The 20987-nt window shown below is 43.6% G+C and overlaps 1 protein-coding gene across 1 annotated transcript in view; it reads right to left on the reverse strand.

The window, feature by feature from the left end:
- Window positions 1-4909: 4909 nt before the first annotated feature.
- Window positions 4910-20987, reverse strand: part of Anxa4 (annexin A4) — a 65533-nt gene continuing 49455 nt past the window's right edge. The window contains exons 5-13 of the mRNA XM_005385639.1: window positions 20374-20487; window positions 19110-19200; window positions 17491-17570; window positions 15474-15530; window positions 13486-13579; window positions 10249-10344; window positions 9487-9545; window positions 8028-8150; window positions 4910-5203 (exon numbers count right to left, since the gene is read on the reverse strand). Coding sequence (XP_005385696.1) covers window positions 5144-5203; window positions 8028-8150; window positions 9487-9545; window positions 10249-10344; window positions 13486-13579; window positions 15474-15530; window positions 17491-17570; window positions 19110-19200; window positions 20374-20487 — 774 coding nt within the window. The 3' untranslated portion in view covers window positions 4910-5143. The remainder of the gene's footprint in view (window positions 5204-8027; window positions 8151-9486; window positions 9546-10248; window positions 10345-13485; window positions 13580-15473; window positions 15531-17490; window positions 17571-19109; window positions 19201-20373; window positions 20488-20987) is intronic.

Here is a 20987-nt window from a genome sequence, read left to right on the forward strand (position 1 = left end):
CTGCGCGGACCCGGGCGGTGTGTGCCCGCCGCTGGTCCCTCCAGGCTCCCCTTCCTGTCCCGACTCAACCTGACTTGAAAAGTTGGCTGAGTTTGGCGGTGAAGTACCTCTTTGTCTGGGGCGCGACTTGCAGGTCCAAGTCATCCCTTCATTCTGTAAAGGGTCCGGAGCTCCAGACGCTTACGGAGCCGTGGTCCAAGGGACGAAAACATGGTCTTCGCGCGCGTCCTTGGAGGCGCTCCCACGTGGTGGGTCCCGCGCCCCGGCTTTGGCGCTCGGCTTGGTGTTTAAGGAGGACTTGGAAGAGCTCTCGGTTTCCTCGGCCCGCCTCTGCTGCAGACAGGAGTTCGCCTTCAATGGCGAACATTCCCTGCGCCCTTTTTCTTTCCTCCCAGCACCTGGGGGACCTCAATAGGGCCTGGACTGTGGGGCTTAAAGTGCCTTCCGGAAGTCCTAGCGGAATTAACAGTCTCTCCTGGGGTAGCATTGTTGTAGGCAGCTGAGTTAAGGTAGAAATATTATAGGTAGTCAGACAGGCCCTGGAAGGAGCCAGTATGGAAGACAAGATGCCTTGCAGCTTCGGGAGAGACAGGCCCTTCCGCCGTGGGCCGGACCTCAAGACAGAAGGTGAAATAAATGTGCCCACATGTCCCCCTAGGGATGGACATCAGGGATTAATAGTCTAAATAGGTATCAGTCACCTTGAAAAAGCCAGGAAGAGTCACTAAACTCAACCCCTTACAGGAGAAGCACCTGTTCTGCATTCGTGTCTCCTTGCTGCGTGAGTCAATTCCCCATTTGATCCCGATTTAATCAATTTTACCCGAGCCATTATGCTTGTAATCTTATTGGTTGACCATAGGTTTTTTTTTTTTGTCTTTTTGAGACAGGGTCTCACTATGCAGTTGAGGCTAGCCTTGAGCTCAATTTGTAGCCCAGGCTGGTGTCAAACTCATAACGATCCTCCTGCGTCAGCCTCCCGAGTGCTGGGATTACAGGCTTGCGCCGCCACTCCCGGCTTGGTTGACCATAGTTTTGACCCACCTGATGCACACCTTGCGATTTCCCATTTTTTCCCCCACGTTGGACGCACCGCATCTCGTTTTGCTGTATAAAATCCCTAGGAAAGGCAGGGTCCTTGGCAGCCCACTCGGATCCCCTTCTGCCTCTCGCTTTCTCGGACAGAAGCTTTCTTTCCCTCAATAAATATATTCTGCTCTTAACGTCCATTGTTCCTAAAATTCATTCTTCGATTTTAGAGAACACACACTCGTCCCAGATTTCTTCAGGTTGGGAGTTTCTTTCCCCCATATCAGCATCCCTTGCCATAGACTCAGCCTTTTAGTTCCTGACTTCATAAAATGTTTATGATATTTCAAGTGAAGTAATAGGAACACATGGGGACCTTTTCAAAGCTTGAAGTGTTTTACTCGTTTTGATTCCTTCTCCCCGCCCCCAGCTTTACTGCGGTGTATGATTGATGATTCATTCTTTTAAAATAGAACAATAAAAATATCAAGCAGCCTGCTGCGGTACCCGCCCTCTGTCTCCATCTCTCTGCCTTCCAGTGGTGATGAGCCTCTCGAGAATGGTGTGGCTAGGCATGGTGGTACACACCTGTAATCCCAGCACTCGGGAGGCTGAGGTAGGAGGATCATTGTGAGTTCGAGACCAGCCTGGGCTACAAACTGAGCTCAAGCCCGACCTGAACTGCATAGCGAGACCCTGGCTCAAAAAGACAAAAAAAAAGAATGGTGTGTATCATTCCTAGGCAAGCCCTTATATGCATATCTGGATGCAACGTCGTTTCTTTTGCACATTTAAACATACAATTAAATGGAATTATACCATACCTCTCATTTTGCACCTTTCTCCTCTTTCAAAATTATACTTTTGGTTAAATCTCTAATTAAATTTTCACTGTTTATTGTATGACTGACCCATAATTTACCCACTCTCCTACTGAGGGAGTTAGTGGTTTTCTACTTGAATGGTCTTGTAGAGCAGAAATACACGTTATGTGCAAGAGATTCAACTAGCAGATCAGAAGTGGATTTGCTGGGCAGTTGTCGACTTTATTAGCCATTGCTAATTTGTTCTCTGAAATGATGGCAACAGCATACCCATTTACACTTCCCATTGACTGGACATGTACTTTGGGGGCTACAGTGGACTGCTCTCAGTCATTCCTGAGAAATCTGAACTGAGAGAACCTAGCCAAGGCAGCTGGAGATGGATGTGGGAGGCCAAGAATGATGGTTGCATGGAGTCAAGCGCATGCGCAGAAGTTGTCAGCACAAAGGATGTGCAAGTATTTCCCACGGAGCATGTGTGGACAACCATGAGCTAGCTAGCCTGAGATCATCTTAGATCCTGTACAAGAGGCCTGGGTGCAAGAGCAAATAGACTTCAGCCCAGAAAAGCCAAAGGCGTTGCCAGATTCACAGAGGCTGAAGAACTACATTCCTCTTGCCAAAGGACCCGCAGGCCAGAGATTCCCTGGTGATGAGTTTGACAGGGGAACTTACAGGAATGCCCACAAGAAGCAGCTTTAAGCCTCTGCCAAGGTGACAGAGGCCTGATCTTCTACAGCAGGACTAACAACAGTTAAGATACCTGTGCTCCTTTGTTGCAGTGAGCAACCATGGTGGCATAGTGAAGAATGAAGGATTACTTGGAAACAAGACTTAGTTCAGTCACCCAGAGGCCCCGAGCACCTATCTCCACTGAGAGGACCAAAGTAGAAGCAAAGCTGAGAACTCTGGCTTTTACTTAAAATATCACTGTAGGAGAGAAAAAGCAAAAGAAAAGCAATTTGTGCAAGGAACTGTCGGGAGGATAGGTAGTTTTCTTGGGGGAAGGGGAAGGACACCAGCCAGACACACATGCTTCGCTAACCTTCTTAAACCATGAACTCCTCAGAGAGCCTGTGTGCTTTTTTACCCTGCGGTTTAACAATTTACTCCTCAACCAAGTCCCCCACAGTCTTTTAATCTGCGTGCTGTTACAGCCTAGGAAAGGTCGGCTGAGGGCAGGCGCTGGGTGGAAGAAAGCTTCACTGGAGAAAGAAGTCCACTGCTTCCCCTTCCTCAGAAGCCAGCATCCCACTGGTGGTAGCCAAGGCTGAATAATGGGAGATGCCTCAACTGTAAATCAAGTTTGGAATTCTGGATGGATATATTGATTACTGAAATGATACTATTTTACAGCCTAAAGAGGCTGCACAGCAGTACTTTTTAAAACCTAAGAGTATCTAAATTTACATTTAAGCATAGGACAAGAATTAGGTCCATTGAATACATGTAAACTGAGAGAAAAAGATGCTTCATAATTGTATCTCAAACTCGTGCTTGTTTTAATATAACAAACAAACATTCCTCCAGGGTGGATTTATCCTTTCTTCTAGAAATCTCTTGGAAGTTTTAATAACTGCCATCTGTTTTAAAATTTCAGCTAAGCTATGTATCATTTAAAGATGAAACACACACACACACACACACACACACACACACACAGAGTCTTACAATGCTTCCAAAATCAAATAAAGTTTATTTGGACATTTGATGGTCTTCTGAGCAGGTACTGAGGTGGCTGTATTACTTCCTGTAGTTTCCTGTAGTTAGCCTGGGACATGCTAAGCACTGGGGTACCCACCCCCAGCCCCAATATTTCACATTTACTGTAAATGTTCTATGTAGTAGAACAGAGAGTATCATTAAATAAGTTATTATTTAATATCATTGAGGAGTGTTTAGCCTATTTAACATTAGTTCTGCAGCAGCAGGCCATCATGACTACATGTTTTTTCTTACATTATAATTCCAAATAGAAACTGAGTATCACAGTTCCTTCAAAAATAGCTCCCATCAAACACATCCGGCATAAAAAATCTCAGAAGTGGAAAAGTCAACCAGAAAAGAATGTAACTCACTTTAGAGCCATCATTTTTTATTAAAATTATTTTTCCATGTTGTGTACAAATTGAATTTTTTTAATTAAATCTAACTATGCTTTTAGAATGATTGTAGGGTTGAAAAGGCACAGTGTATATGTAAGTTACTACTACAAGTCAACAAAATCAAAAAGATTTAAAAATTTTTCACACAAAATGTTTTAAGTCAAGCAAAATTCAGAGCATTATACTATTACCAAAATTATCTCATTTGAAGCTTATTTTTTCCCCATTCACTTTTAAACTACATTAAGACATTAACCATAATATTCTGGAATGTTCAGGATTTATGTTTGATAACCACACAATATATCTGCTTAACCAAACTTAAAATTTAGTCTGTTTAGATGAATTGATTGTGGTATGATAAGATAAAGGCAAGTCTTCCACACCAAACTTAGTAAAGATCACCTGATACTCTTGACAAACCAAAACAAGATTTGTAGACGTTTTCCATCTATGATGATGTACAAATAGAAAATGGAATGGCTATTTCTTTCTTTCTTTCTTTTTTTTTTTTTTGTACCGGGAATCGAACTCAGGACCTTGCACTTGCCAGGCAGGTACTGTGCCACTGAGCTATACCCCTGGCCTGGAATGGCTATTCTTACTAACTGAATGTGCACAATTTCAACTGAAGAAATTATAAAAAATAAAAAATAAAAAAAAAGAAATTATTAGCCACTGTAAAAGTAGGCTTAGGGAGGAAAATTATTTTATAACAGTGTTCTAATCTTCCATCTAAAAAATGTATTTTATGAAAAAGAAATTATAAAATAATACATTCAATTTCTGTGACACAAATGGGGAGATAATCTGTTAAAAACAAGAAGTACATTTTAGGGGCTGGGGATTTAGCTCAGTGGCAAAGTGCCTGCCTGGCAAGCGCAAGGTCGTGAGTTCAGTTCCCGGTACCGGAGAAAACCAAAAAAAAAAAAAAAAAGAAGTACATTTTAATTTCTAATTTTAAATCTCCATTTAGGTTTTGTAAGCTTTGAAATGCAAGTACAGCTTTAAGGCATCAGAATGACTAATTACAGATGATAATAATATAGTCTAATCCTACGAAGCAACTGTGGGTGTTTTAATTGGAAATAAGCATTCAGAGATAATGCTAATAGCAGTGTAGAAAAATGAAGTTTAAAAACAAATTCATTGTTGAGGATCTTCCTATCCTTCTGGGATTTTACTTTAATCATCTCCTCCACTGAGAATGAGTAGTACCTTCCTGTAGTCTCCAGATGTGTCACCCTGGGGGCAAGGGAAGCAGAGTTACAGTCACATAAGTGAGTTTTTAAATGGAATACACAGTTCAAAGTCATCTAGTTTAACTTTTTCAAGTTGGCTGAATATTTCTCAGCTCTTTTTTTTTTTTTTTTGTCTTTTTGAGACAGGGTCTCGCTATGCAATTCAGGCTAGCCTTGAACTCACTTATTTCCCAGGCTGGCCTTGAACTCGCAATGATCCTCCTGCCTCAGCCTCCCCAGTGCTGGGATTACAGGTGTGTGCCACCACATAGCCCTCCAGAAAGAGCTTCTCAGCTCTTTAAAACAATCTGTTTGGTTATTATTATTATTTTTTTATTACAAAGGTAATACACTTGTTCAGTGTAGAAAATAAAGACAAAAAAAGACAACATAATAATCACCCGTAGGGGAACCCATTCAGGTCCCCTTCTGTCTTTCTCTCAGACAGAAGCTTTCTTTCCCTAAATAAATATATTCTTAAAAAAAAAAAAGAATCATGCATAGTTCCACCACTTACATTATTGTTAACTTTTTGGTGTGTGCATATTCTCCCAGTCCTTTTTGTGCGTGCATGGATACCTATGTGATAAGACTGTAGCTTTCTTTTGCATCCTGTCATCCTCACACTGCCAAATCTCCCCACCCAGGGCCTTGCACATATGCCAAGTGTTTTACCAGTGAGCTACATTCCCTGCGCCTGCACCCTGCTTTTTTACTTAATAATATAGTCTCAATATTTCCTTACTTTATTCAGTATTCTTCTACAACATTAATGTTTACAGAGTATTCCATTGTACATAGGTAAAAATAATTTATTTGATCACACCCTCACCTTTCCCATCGTTGAATGTTATGTTGTTTCCAGTTTTTCACTATGGAAAACACTGCTGCCATAAGCATATTGTAGCTAGGTTTTTGAGCATTTTCTTCACAATTTATTCTGAATAAATTTTCATAAAATGAGACTTAGTGGATTAAAGGTCATGTGTTTTCTTAAACCTTTTGGTATGGGTTGTGGATAGCCCTCCAGAAAGAGTCTATAATTTCTAAATGGAAAATTTTTATGGTCCAATAATAAATCTGTTTCTTCTTTTTGGTACTAGGATTGAACCCATGGCCTTGTGCACATCCTGAGCTACGGCCTCAGCCCCACAGATCAATTTTTGTTAGACCTTCAGGGACACTAGGAAAGGCAGAATCTTTGTCTATAAATTCAAAACTTAATAGTATCTGTTAAAATCAATCTAAATATATCCTTATTTGTACTTTGACTCATTCACCTGCCAAAGAATAAAATGTGTTAGTGTTTCTTTTTTTTTTTTTTTTTTTTAGTTTTTCTCCAGTACCGGGAACCGAACTCACAACCTTGCGCATGCCAGGCAGATGCTTTTTGCCGCTGAGCTAAATTCCCAGCCCCTAGTGTTTCTTAATAGAATAGTATTTTGTGTCTTTTTTGTTTGGACCCTCAAGTTTCTCATTTATATTTGGATGTATTATGATTTGACACCTAGGTTTCATAATAATTTTATCTTGTAAATTGTTACCTTTATGAATATAAAGTGATCATTTTCTGTAATGTTTTTTCTCCTTAAAATTTTCTTATAGTGTGATCCCTGCTTTTTGTTTTATGTTGGTTTGTCAAATGTTTGTTCCTGTTTGTTTCCTTAAGCTTGTTACATGTCACTGTATTTTAGTTCTTTTTTGAGGTGGCTGTGGTTTGAGACAGGTTCTCACCTGTGTCATTCAGACTGGCCTCGAACTCATAGCAATCTTTCTGCCTCTGGCTCTGGAGTGCTGGGATGACAGACATCTATCACCACACCAAGCAAGACTTAGTTATTCCTTATAAATAACATAAAGTAGGACTTTTTGGTTTTTATCTAGCCTGAGAGTTTATTTTTATTATTATAACCTACATTTTTATCTTTTGTCATTTTTCTATTTACCAATGTTATGCTTCTATTCTGTTTCTTTTGACAGTTCTTATTGAATGAATAGGCAGCTGGGCATGGTGGCGCACGCCTGTAATCCCAGCACTCGGGAGGCTGAGGCAGGAGGATCGTTGCAAGTTTGAGACCAGCCTGGGCTACAAATTGAGCTCAAGGCCCACCTGAACTGCATAGCGAGACCCTGTCTCAAAAAGACAAAACAAAACAAAACAAAACAAATAGGCAATGTAGTCTCTATTTTTCAGAATATTTAATTTAAAAATCAAAATGATGTGAAGCTTATTGTGTAGACAACTCCACCTTCCAAGGAAATTGGTTTCAATTTCACACTTACAAGACTGCCTGGCTTCCTCAGGAAGCAAAATCCCACTAATGAGAGGTGAATCATTTCTGGTCCTTCTGTGCCATTTTAGGACCTAGATGTCTGGTACGAGGTAAAAAATAGCAATCCAGGAAAATAAAAATGCTTCCCCATATTTCCAGCAGACATCAGCTGGCACTGTGCAGGATTTTGAATTTAACTGATTCTTTCCTCATTATAGGCAGATATTTAATCATTAGATTAAGGTATTTAATCTACCTCATTATAGGTAGATAAGGAAACTGTGCTCTTAAAAATATCTATTAGAATGTGATATTTCTCTGTTTGGAGTAAAAATGAAATAATCATTGTATTTGGGAAGGAAAACATTTCCAGCTTGTAACCTGCCACAGATGTAAAGATCTCTGTGGAGGGAGAGAGACTGGAAATACTTGAAGTACAGGACCGTCTTTCTGGGAGTGACTGATGCCAGGCAGGAAGGACCAGAAATGCTACACGCCGAGCCCCAGTTTTCACTGGCGCCTCCCCCCGGGTGGCGGCAAGCTGCTGCGACCCACCTTGATGAACGAGTACAGAGACTTTCCGTACAGCCTCTTGAAGTTGTCCCGGATGTCCAGCATGTCAATCTCTGCTCGGGAGACCATCACTCTAATGAGGGTGTTGTCGTCCGTGCCCAAGCCCTGAGGAGGAAAACAAGGTCCCAGTATAAGACATGCTGCTGTTTCTCGGAGTGCTCTTGCCCTGTTTAGCAGGGCAAGATGCAGAACGACTCTCCTGATGGTGTCTTCTCCTCCCAGCCTTGGAGGCTTGAGGAATATCCTGCTCTTTACCACAGGAGTCCAGGCTCTGCACGGCTTGCGTTTCTAACCCCTTACGTTCAGACCAGAGGACACTGCTGTGTCTTCTAGAGACGTGCCTGGTACTGTCCAGCTTGCCTGCCCCACCCACTTCCATGTAAAGCCTCCCTGAAGCTCTGGCTCAAATACACCAGCTTTCTGTTTTTGTTTTGTTTGGGGGGCTGGGAATTGAACAAAGGGCATCACACCATGTATTCTACCACTGGGCTACACCTGCAGCTTCCAACTGTTTTTATATATTCTTTCTGGGCCCCCCTCCCTCCAAACCAGTAAACAAATATTGAAAAAAAAAAAAAAAACCCTTTCCTCTGCATCTCTATAATACTTGGGCTGGGGATATAGCTCAGTGGCACAAGTGCCTGTCTGGCGAGGGCAAAGTCATGAGTTCGATTCCCCGTATTTAAAAAAAAAGAAAAGAAAATCAATTCTCCTATAATACTTGGATCCTCAACTACGGTCTTACATTCTCTCTTATTGTTCGTGCTTAAGCATGCTTGTTTTCCCTAGCAGGCTAGATGTTCTTTGAGAACAAGGTCTATATTTTGATCCTTCCCACACGATTCCCCTGCATGGGTGCTTGCAGAATAAAATCCAGGTAGGACGATGGGCTCTGGAGTTAGATGGCCAGTGCTTGCACTTGAGCCACTATTTCTGCACTGAGGACCTTGGGTAAACTCTATATCCTCTCATTCTCTGCATCTGTAAAATGGGGATTCATAATAGTATTTGCCCCCACAAATAATAGTATCTGCTTATACAACTGTTTTAAGGATACAATTAACCCATACATATAAAACATTGAGAACCATGATCCACACATCATAAATACTTAATAAATATCACTTAGTGAGGCAAGAGGATCACAAGTTCTAGCCCAGCATGGGCAATTTGGCAAGTTAGTGAGATCCTGTCCCAAAATTTAAAAATTTGAAAACAGGGCTGGAATATAGCTCACACAGTACAAAGGCCCTGAGTTCAATCCCCAGTATGGCAAGAAATAAAAATTAACTTAGTAGTATTATTAGCAGCATTCAGTGAAATAAATGGTGAAGCAAATTAGATATTTCAGCTGAAATCTGGGAGGGGGATATACGCAAACTAAGAAGGTAGATACAGATAAACCAAAGACATTCAGATGCTAAAAAGTGAAGCCATTTACCTTCATAGATTTATAAAGCCTTTCAGCAAAATATGCAGATTTGTTCCTCATGCACTTAACTGTCAAGAAAAAAAAAAAGATTACAGGAAGGACCTATGAGAAAAGTGACAGTTATTCTATAAAATATCAAGGAAAAAACAAAGTATCAAAGTATCCTGCTTGCTTTGCCAGAGAAATTTTAGCCATACTATATTTCATGAGCATAAGCTATACTGTGGGCATTTTCTCAGATGGAAAGTATTCTTAATTTATCATGCTCCTACAGAAATAATTTATAAAGCTCATCAAAGCAAATGGAGACATATAATTTCACAAGGATTACTATGTCTGCCATGAGAGCCAGTTATTAGTTCTAACCATTGAGACTTGCAAGATGCAGCTAGTAATATAGTATCAGCTTTCTCATGAGATTTAAAAGCATAGAAGATATAAAACATAAGGTGCAACAGCAATTGAGTTGTATACAATATTTCTTGTTTAAAATTCTAGAACATTAGCCAGGCATTGAAGCATGTGCCTGCAGTTCCCCCTACTTGGGAGGCTGGGGGAAGAGGATCACTTGAGGCCAGAAGTTTGACATCAGCCTGGGGAACATAGTGAGAGTTCATCTGAGAAACCACCACTGTTGAAAAACCTGGAATGTATCATAAGTGATTTAAACCACTCTGCTCTGTGAAAGTCAGAATTCTAGACTCCTTGACAATCTGTTGGAGGAAAACCAATAGATACTTGTTTCTCTGTTCCCCATTTCCTACAGCTTACCTATAGCCAGCAGGGCATCTTCAAAGCTACCAGATGTCTCAGATTTGATACTCTGTTCAATATCCTTCTTTGATATCCTTTTGTATTCATCAAACACTACAACAAATAAAAATATGGCATTATCAAGAATATAAAAGAGCCGGGTGTTGTGGCACACGCCTATAATCCCAACACTCGGGAGGCTGAGGCAGGAGGATCACTGTGAGTTTGAGAGCAGCCTGAGCTATAAAGTGAGCCCAAGCCCAGCCTGAACTGTATAGCGAGACCCTATCTCAACAAGAAAAAATAAATAAATAAATTAAAAATAAAAGAATAGATGAAACTAAAATTTATGGATAGAGTGAGCACCTTTTTACTACTTTACGCTGCCCTTTGGCATATGTCAAGGGTGCAGTAACTAGCAATGTGGCTGAGATATGGAAGAATACGATGGCCCAGCTGAATGGGCCTGCAGCAAGGAGGAAAGAGAACTGTGATTCTTGAAGGACACTAGTTCAGCCCCTGTCCTTATCTGGGACGCTGCTTCCTCCCAGATAAAATGGAGACATCCTCTGGAGACACCTGCTTTCTTCTCCATGTTCCCTGAGTAAGCACAATGTGTCTTTTTGCAGTTTTGGCCCCAGCAGTCACCTGTACATTCAGCTTCCTTTTGGCTCATCATGACTAAAGCAATTCAAAACTGAGTCACACTTGGTAACAGCCGCTTTGCCTCTTGCAATAGACTTTAACGTAATTAAATTTCTGTTGCTTTTTTGCCAAGTACTTTTAATGTGACGGAATGTTCTCTTCCTTGTTCTCATCTTTTGGAGTCTTCTTAGAGGAGATAGCTGTTTTGTTTATCTCCTGCCATTTCCTCCTCTGGCATGCTGCCTAGTGATTCTTGTAAGCTGTGCATGTAGGAACATGCACATCCAACAGCACACATCATAACCTCTACCGAACAAGGGAGCGGTTCACCCAGTCAGGGTTGCCTTCCTGAGGATTTTATTTTATTTTATCTTTTTGAGACAGGATCTCGCTGTGCCGTTCAGGCTGGCCTTGAGCTCACTTTGTAGCCCAGGCGGGTCTTGAACTCACAACGATCCTCCTGCCTTAGCCTCCCGAGTGCTGGGATTACAGGTATGCGCCCTCAAACCTGACCTTCCCGAGAATTTTAAACTGAGCAGATCATGGGGATGGCCCAAACCGTGGGGTCACCTTTACCTTCAAAGAATATAAGAATCACCTGGGAGCCAAGTATGGTGGTGCACACCTGTAATCCCAGCACCTGGGAGGCTGAGGCTATAGGATCGCTATGAGTTCAAGACCAGTCTGGGCTACACAGTGAGTTCAAGGCCAGACTGAATTGCATAGCGAGACCTTGTCTCAAAAAAAAAAAAAAAAAAATCACCTGGGAAACCCGTCAAGCTTCTGGATGTCATTCCCCAGACAGTCTGGAGAAGGAGTACAAAATTCATTTTCGTGGTACAGACAGAGCCCAGGACCTCACCCAGGTAGGCACGTGCTCTATCACCATGCTACATACCTAACCCCCAAATCAGCATTTTAAATGGAGACCAGACGTCAGTCAGCAAACCCTGCCTTAGAAATAAGAGCCATGACTCACTTCTAGGGAGATGCCCCCAACTGCTTTGATTTCTGTTCTTGAAGTTACTCAATTTTCCCTTCAATTTTATGAGCCACCAGTGTTTTTCATTTTCTTTCCTTTCCAGTTCCACATTACTTCCTCTTTGCTTATTTGGGTTGGAGTCAGTGTATATTGCTTGGAATCAAATCAATACCTTTTCTAAGCCTGTTTTCTCCACTTCAATTGGGGGAAATAGTTACTACTCCATGGGGATACTGCCAGAAACAATGTTGATGCTATGCCTAACACCACATCTAGAAGCTGGGAAACTAGTAACAAAACAGTAACCAAGAATCTTCACTCTTACTAATTTTTTTTTTTTTTTTTGGTACTGGGAATCGAACTCAGGACCTTGCGCTTAGCCAGGCAGGCACTTATGCCATTGAGCTATATCCCCGGCATCACTGTTATGGTTCGTTGTAAGAATATCATGAAGTTTTCTTTATCCAAATAGTGCTTAAAACATTTTCTCTCAGTGGCTTACAGGCAGATATTTTATAACTGCCTAACTATTGACTTGTGTCTGAGAAGCGAAAATTCTTAGAAACATACTAAATCAATTTCTGAGACTGTAGTTCTGAGACTGTACCACTAGGGGGAGATTTGTGTTCTCTGGAATCAGCCCAGGGAAGGCAGAGTTGGACCTGGTGTGTCTGAGGGTAACCCCTGATACTTATTAATAGGAGTAATCGATTGTTCTTATCCCTGTGGAATAGCTGAAATAATTGCAACTTTAAAACGAGTTGTATGTTTCAATTACTTTATGTTTGCAGTCTGGCAAACTCATTCTTCTCATATTTCCCATAAGCTTTGTAAATCTGTGTGAGTACGACAAGGATATGGTGGATTTATAAAGTTGTGATGTACACAGAGATCTAAAGAGCTGTGTGAAAATTGAAATATCCTATTAAATCTCAACTGGTGTGTACAAGAAGACTATAAGCCTGAAACAAATATTCTACAGTTGTGGTGTCTGTTGCTCCAAAGAAGTTAAAAGCACATTATAAAATTTAGAATGATCAGAAACAGACTAGAAACACCACACATGGGAAATAAAATCTGAAATTACCCATTATGCATCAAATGCAACTTAACCCCTAAAGAAATCACTTCTGTTAGTGTCACAGTGTGGATGCCAAACAGGAATAAACACTGTTTTGTTTTGGTTTAGTTTGGTTTTTTTCCAGTACTGGGAATCAAACTCATGACCTTGCACTTGCCAGGCAGGCGCTGTGCTGCTGAGCTAAATTCCCAGCCCCAGGAATAAATATTAACTAACATTTCTATGTGATTGTTTCCTGATGTATGAAAGACTTTTTAAAAATTATAACTAAGTGAAAATGGAAGTATTAGTATTGCTTTAGAAAAAGGACCAACTATGAGGGTAGGTTTCCTGTCAAACTTTATGAATACATTGTAGTTATTCATAATTAATTTTTCAGAAATTATCGCTTATTCACATTATTGGACTCATACATTCCAAGGTAAGAATCGAAGGAAGTTCAGTACAGTCAGTTTTTTGCACCAAGAAAAGAAGGAAATTAATTAAGGGCTAAATACTTTTCACTATCTTGGAAACAGTTTCTTTGGGAAGTAAGGTGAGCGCCTACCATGCAACAGATGATTTCGGTTCCGGGAACAGAGGATGGTTAGGAATTTCACTTCATCTGTTCCCCATTTCTTCTCTCCAGCATCATACAGGTCCTGAAGCCAAGCAAAGCACAAGTTTAAAACACCAGAGAGAATGTGCCAGAATCTAAGCAAATATTTCCAGAACTCCAGAGAGCTGACTGGCTTAGTGATATTTTGCTGGCTGGAAAGGAAAGCACACACATGTACGTGTAGCAGAGGGCTCCTGAATCACCCTGGGTTGCTTATGATTTTTCAGCTTCACAGTGGTGAGAAAGTGATACACGGCTAGCAGGAACCGTACCTCACATTCTGCATTTCAATCTTTTCCCAGGCTGTCTACAGGCAGTGTGACACTTTATAGCAATGCGGGAAGCACTGGGAAGACACTACTTCTGGTCAGTGCCCAAATCAGGAGGATGAAAAATGTACACACTGCCGTGCACTGTGTTGCTAGCCAGGATGTTTAGTAGGTTTGGTGTAATAAATACATTGTCAACTTATAAGACTTTCAACTTGCAAGGCATTATTGGGACATAATCTTACTGTAAGTCAAGGGGCCTCTGTCATCTATCGTCTGTCTGTCTGTCTGTCTATCTATCTATCACCTACCTATCATCTCTCCATCTGACTGGTTCTGTTTACTGAAAACATTGCTTTAATTAATAAAGTACAAAAAAAAGGGTGGGGCCGGGGATATAGCTCAGCGGCACAAGCGCCTGCCTGGCAAGCGCCAGGTCCTGAGTTCGATTCCCAGTACCCAAAAAAAAAAAAAAAAAATTAATAAAGTACGCCTGGGAACAGCAGCACACCTGGAGTCCCACCTACTTAGGAGGTTCATCTGAGCCACAAGTTTGAGACCAGCCTAAAAACATAGCAAGATCTTGTCTCAAAAAAAAAAAATGCCAGAAGAGATCCCGCGATTTCTGAGGCTGGAGAATAAATAGTCACACGGCTTCCACTGGTTTGATAAGAATGGGTGCTTTTGGGGTGCTCCCCTTAAAATTCTACTGCCTAAGCCACATACATACCCTCTTCCTTCTAATGGAAGCCACAGCTTACTTTCTCCATAAACAACAGTGGTTCATAAGCCACACATTGAGTGGAACCAGCCCTTCACTATGGTTGTATATTGGTTCAGAATGCAACTATAAATGTCAGTTCTCCCATTTACTGTCTGTCTGAACTTGACAGGGAACTTTCCTCTGAGCCTCAATTTCCTTGTCTGTAAAATGGGTATAGTAGTACTTAACTCATTATAAGAATTCAATGAGGTGCTGAATATAAAACCTTAGGACAGTATTTGGCACCCACTTTTATGAGCTATTATTTCATTATTATTGTACTTTATTTTATGGCTACTGGAGATCAAATCCAGGGGTATCCTACCACTGAGTTATATATCCCAGAACTTTTTGTTTTATTTTAACAGAGTCTTGCCAAGTTGCCAGGCTGGTCTCAAACTTGTGATCTGCCTGCCTCAGCCTCCCAAGTACCTGGGATTACAGGCATGCACCAGCATGCATGGCTTATGAGCTATTATTATTAGCGTTATATGGCTACCTGGATTGGTGCAGAAAAATGTTTGTGCGTGGGCACTAAGGAAGCAATCATCTGCTGGGGTTTGATAGTAATTTTACCCCAACAGGTCTTACTGAATATTCTCTGTGGGGGAGAAAAAAATGTATAGCAAACAGAGCAAAGGCAGCTCCCCACTTCAGAAGCCAATTAGTGGTTCCCTGAGCTCACCACAGAATTATCCCAATACCAAGAAGTTTGAGGCCCAGAAGTGTAGACAGAGTGATGTTTAGCGCTGCCCTTGCAAGACAGCTGCTATTGAAGGCTCTCTGTGGAAATCTTCCCTATGTGACACCCAGCCTGGCTGATACGCTCTGAGGTAGGAAGGGAAGGCTGCCCCCTGGCAAAGGCTGGCTGCCTAGCGTGGAGAAGGAGCTGCAGTTCTACCAACCTGGGCGTCCTGTTTCACGAGACCGTCGTCCAGGTAATTCCCTTGGTCCCTGCCTCCCTGGGGACAAGAAAAACACAGCAGAGAGTAAGACAGCCCATGAAGACTTGGGGGCAGCGTTAAGACAGACGGCCTGGCCACCCAGGGATGCGGTAATGACACAAAATGCCACAAGGTGCGACCTTGGGCCTCTGGGAAGCAGGACAATAGTCCTCTGGGTTGCTCACATTGTTACCACGGCTCTGAGCTGAGCCTGGAGGACACTGCCAGCGGAGCACGAGCCCCATCTGCCACTGGCCTGTGTCTCCGGCATAGGAAGGGGAGGGTCACTGCTCCCGACACTGCCCCGTCCCCAGGACTGCATCTTCCCAGCAGACTTGCGCTTTCCAACCTACATAGCTCAGCTTGTGCCAGAAAGGGGCGGAGTGCGGAGAGTCAGCAGAATCTGAGCCCTGCAGTGGGACCGAAGAACCCAGGAAACCCACCCCCTGCCTGGCAACTCTGGTTCAGGGCAGGCAGAGGCGAGGCCCCAGAGAAATACTAAAGAGTGACAGGACAGGATACTTTCCTCTGTTTTTTTTTTTTTTTTTTTTTTGTCTTTTTGAGACAGGGTCTCACTATGCAGTTCAGGCTGGCCTTGAGCTCACTTTGTAGCCCAGGCTGGTCTCGAACTCACAACGATCCTCCTGCCTCAGCCTCCCGAGTGCTGGGATTACAGGCGTGCGCCACCATGCCCGGCTGGTTTGTTATTTTGATTGTGTATAACCTCAGTATTCTGTGGTTTGGGCATGGCTCCTCAGGGTAGCCATACAGGAGGGAGGGCAAAATGGGAAGGAAATAAAGAGAAACACGCAAGCATCATTCAAGTGAACGTCAGAGACAGGGCGAGGTGGGAGTTGGAGACGATCTCCAGGATTCTGTTCTGGACATGGGCAGAACAGCAATCATAATAACAGATGCAGGCGGGGCGGGCGGAAGAGCTGGCTTGGAGAGCAAAGGAGTTCAAGCTCAGTTCAGGAGCACGTTAAGGTGACGGCAGATTAGCCATAAAGAATCATCTAAAAAGCACTGAGAAACAGGCCTCACGCCCCGGAGGGAGTCAAGAATAAAGCTGGGGTCACATGGAGCGTCTTCTATTTTCTAGTAGTCCTCCTTCCACCCTCCCCCAGTCCTGCTTAAATTCTCATCCGGAACCCTGGTGTAGCTCCCTCTGTGGCTTCCCCGTCCCCAGCTCCTCGCCACTGTCCTTCACACATACCACTACCATACTCCTCTTATGGGAACACAGTTCCAGCGCTCACCACCATCATCGCCTTCAGCACCTGCTGCTCCCGAACCTTTGGTGGCTCCCTATTGCTCTCCAATTAAAGCGTAAACTCCTTGCAACTAGAACCCCGGCCCACGCTTCCAGTTGGCTTCAGAATCACCATTCTGCCTGTTCAGCCAAGTGTTCCCTGAACACACCCCGAGTTTCCTACCTCCTTGCCTTGTTCTCATTCCCGCTGCTCTTCCTGCCTGGAATGCGCCCGCCCACACCTCTCCTCCTGGAATCCTACAGTTCTCCCGGTACTCTCGGAACTGGCATCTCTGCCATCTTTTTCTTTGTTTCTGCAACCGAAGTCTGCTCAACTCTTCCTCTTGCTACGTGCTCTCCTTGGGCACTTGATCTCTTCATGTCTTATAGCAGTTTGTGTACCTGGTATGTTCCCTTATGACAGTATAAAGCGTCAAGGCACAGGCACCCCTTGTGAGCATCCGCATAACTCCCAGGGCGTGCTGGGATAGGGCACCAGGCATGTACTAGGGACTCGTGAGTACTGAACAAACTGGCATAGGGGACTCATCAGGGGCTCTGAGGAGGAAATAAGGTAAAAGAACAGAGAAGCCCAAGATCACCACTCAGGGAATATCCATATTCGGGGGGCTGAAGGGATGGAGAGGCTGATACAGGGGAGGGGCAGTGAGCATCTCAGTAAAACCCATCCCTCCATCTCGAACGGTGGCAGAGGCGGCGACTCACAGCTGACAGGGACACCAGCACTCTCTGGAACATGAATGAAGTGTCTGAGCAAATGTCGTCTTCAAGGCTCCGTCCGTATTCTAGGGAGAAAGCGGAAGTAGTCACTTCAGAAGACAGAGTCCTGCCCGCCTCCGCGGCACCTCCGGCGCGTTCTGTCCCTCCATGACCCGCGCGTTTGCTGCAGCAGGTCACCACGAGACTTTCCCCTGCACACGGTTATCTTGTCACGACAGCGGGTACAGGAGACGCCCGTGTCTGAAGACGTGAGCCGGAGAGGACAGGCCGGCCTTCCCTCTGGTTCCCACTGGCCAGGCTAGCTCCGAAGAGGCTGAAGGGCCACTGAGGGGTCAGGGAGGGACACAGCGACGGCAGCGCTTCTCGGCGAGAGGTGGGGGCGGGTCTCGTGAGGGGCTCCGGCCTCAGACCTGGGAAGAAACCTGCACGGCCCAGGAGTGGGCATGCGGTGCTAAATCCAAACCGCAAAGGGCTAGAATCTCCCATCCCGAGCACAGACCAACGTCTCAGATTATATTGTTTTCTTTCTACAAAAGTAATACATGTTGACTAGAGAACACTGAGGGGAAAAATAAATAAAGTGAGGGGAGAAAATTCTGCTGTGGTCTAATCACGCAGAAATGCTGACTACTGAAATCACAGATAACGTCTGTGAATCTCTTTCTTCATTTTTCACTATTGTTCTTTCTTTTTTAAAAAAAGGGATCCCAGTCTATCACTTTTGACTTGTTCTTTTCACTTACCTGTACACCACACCATATAATATAACAATAATTTTTTGCAATGTAAGTTTTACTGATTGCTAATTCATTGTGTGACTATACCATGTATGGTTTAGCCAGCCTAATACCGTTGCACATGTTTAGCTAATATAAACAATGCCAAATAAACACCACAGATCTAAACATTTGTACATTTTTTGTTCTACTCTTAGAGTAAAAAGGCACTTTTTTTTAAAAAAAAAAAAGCTTCCTCAAACTGGGTGCGGCGGCGCACCCTTGTAATCCCAGCACTCGGGAGGCTGAGGCAGGGGGATCATTGTGAATCCAAGGCCACCCTGGGCTACAGAGTGAGCTCAAGGCCAGCCTGAACTGTATAGTGAGACCCTGTCTCAAAAACACAAAAACAAACAAACAAAAGAATCTTCATACAGATCACCCTCTGGAGGCTTTTACAGGGATTAATGGCTATCATTCTGAGAAGGCTGGAGGACACACAGGCCATCCTGGAGATCAAAAATTGGGCCAGACAGCCCCTCCGGGGCCTCCCCTGAAATGCTAAGAATCAGTGGTTGATGCCAGCATGTTGAACAAGCCCCTTTGGTTCTTCGGTTGTCATAAGGAACAACTTTCCTGCTTGAAGACTGAGAAAGCAGTGCACTGGGCAGCCTAAGGAGAGTGGCGTCTTCCCACAAGAAGTCTACAGAAGCTGACAGACAGACATCTGCCTAGACAGGGATCTGCCCCAGCAAGACTTGGTGCTTATGGACCCCTTGCGGTTCATGTGCCTAGGAAGAGAGGCTAATCAGTGGATAACCACCCACTGTTAATCTTGCTCTCAGATCACAGCAAAACCTCAGCCAGGCCACTGCGCACGTTACGTACGATGCTGGTAGGTCTGCTTGATGCGCTGGAGCTCCTCCGGGGACCGGGAGGCCAGGATCTCGATCAGGCAGCCTTCATCCGTGCCAGCTCCCTGCACAGGAAGCCAGAGGAGAGGGTGTGAGAGCCAGTGTACTGAGCTGGTGCACATTTGCACGTTTTCAGGTATCAGTTAAAAAAATCTTTACAAGTTGAGTCCCAGACACAGAAGGAAAATAGCCACAAACCTGCAGAGGATGAAGACAGCCCACAGGGTCCCGGCAATGGGATTTGTTAACTTTTAATTATCCTCCCCCAAATCCAACGCTCACCATATACATTATTAGTCATAGCAAACCCTTAGCGCCTGTTTAACCTGTGTTGGTTACACGGCCAGGTTCCATACAGTTTCTGTGCCTCGGGGCCTTAATCTTTCCGTACCCTCTGTTTTCTTCATACAAAGGGCAGAATCTTCTGGCAAAGACCTTTTGCCTCTTGGCTTTCTCAGAGCCTAGCCCGGAGCCTTCTGCAAGGCCAAGTCATTATTAACATGGCTGAGGAGGGTAAGCGCATTTTCGTGTCATGCTCGAGTCACTGAAAATCAGCTGACCCCAGTCAGTGCCTAAAGGATTGCTTGGGCATGCACACGGGCCTTACATGTAAGGAACTCTTCTGCCAGTTCTGAACTGGCAGCGGATCTGGAGGCCTCACGGGGTCAGTCATAAAGTTCCATGGCTCAAAAGCAACTAACACAACAAGAAAGTTTCCAGTACCACACCGAAGGCACAACTATGATCACTCCTGCTGGGTGTAGCTCACCAGCAGAGCCCATGCTCAGCCACATGGTCAAGGCCCTGGCTCCACACACAGAACTATCGTCACTGCTTGCTGAGCCACAGGAAGGAGCAAGTGATTCCATAACTTTTTGGAAAACAATTATTATTATTATTAGTATTAGTCTTTTTGAGACAGAGTCTCACTATGCAGTTCAGGCTGGCCTTGAGCTCACTTTGTAGCCCAGGCTAGTCTCAAACTTGCAACAATCGTCCTGCCTCAGCCTCTCAAGTTCCGGGATTACCAGTGTGTGCCACCAGGCCTGGCCTGGAAAACAATTTTTAAATTACAGGTGTTAGAAAGTCTCCAAGTTGTCATCATGAGATCATGAGTGGAAAATTTTTTTCCTGAACATTATAAGGAATAACTTTGTTTCCCACCCTCGGAAGGACTTCGAGGCAGAGCCTCAGCGCTTGTGCCGAATGCTGTGTGGGCAGAGAGGAGGCACACGCACCTTCATGGCCCTTCGCAGCTCTTGCACATCGTATAGCACGGTGGGTGTCATCATCCCTATGATCACCTGCTCAAAGTTGCCACTCAGTTCAGACTTCAAGTCATCTATCAGCTCCTGCAACAAAAGAAAGCAACCTGCTTAAACATCCACAAAAACTTAAACGAGCCACTCTCCAAGTACGGTCCAGGGTCTGCAGGACCTTCCAGGCCATGGGCAATCGAGGTCTGGCTATCTTCACAATAACACTAAGCCATTATTTGCTTTTTTAAACTGTCATCTTCTCAAGAGTATACAGTGGAATTTTCTAAAGTTACTCAATGTATTTGTGCATATTTATAACTAGGCCAAAAAGCTATTAGTTAAAATACTCCCCACTTTTCTAACTACATCTTTGTATAAGACCAGATTTTCTTCATGTATCTCAAAACAAAATCATGCAGATGCAGATATGAGAATCCAGCTATCTTCTATTAAGCTATACTTTACAGATATTTACAAAATGTGAAACAAAGCCAGCCTTCTTGTTAAATTTTATTTTGGAACATATATCGAATATATTTATTTTTAAGAAGTTAATTACAGCTGGGCGTGGTGGCCCACGCTTGTAGTCCCAG

This window comes from Chinchilla lanigera, unplaced genomic scaffold (genome assembly GCF_000276665.1).
Source record: "Chinchilla lanigera isolate Chin_1 unplaced genomic scaffold, ChiLan1.0 scaffold00023, whole genome shotgun sequence".
Lineage (NCBI taxonomy): Eukaryota > Metazoa > Chordata > Mammalia > Rodentia > Chinchillidae > Chinchilla > Chinchilla lanigera.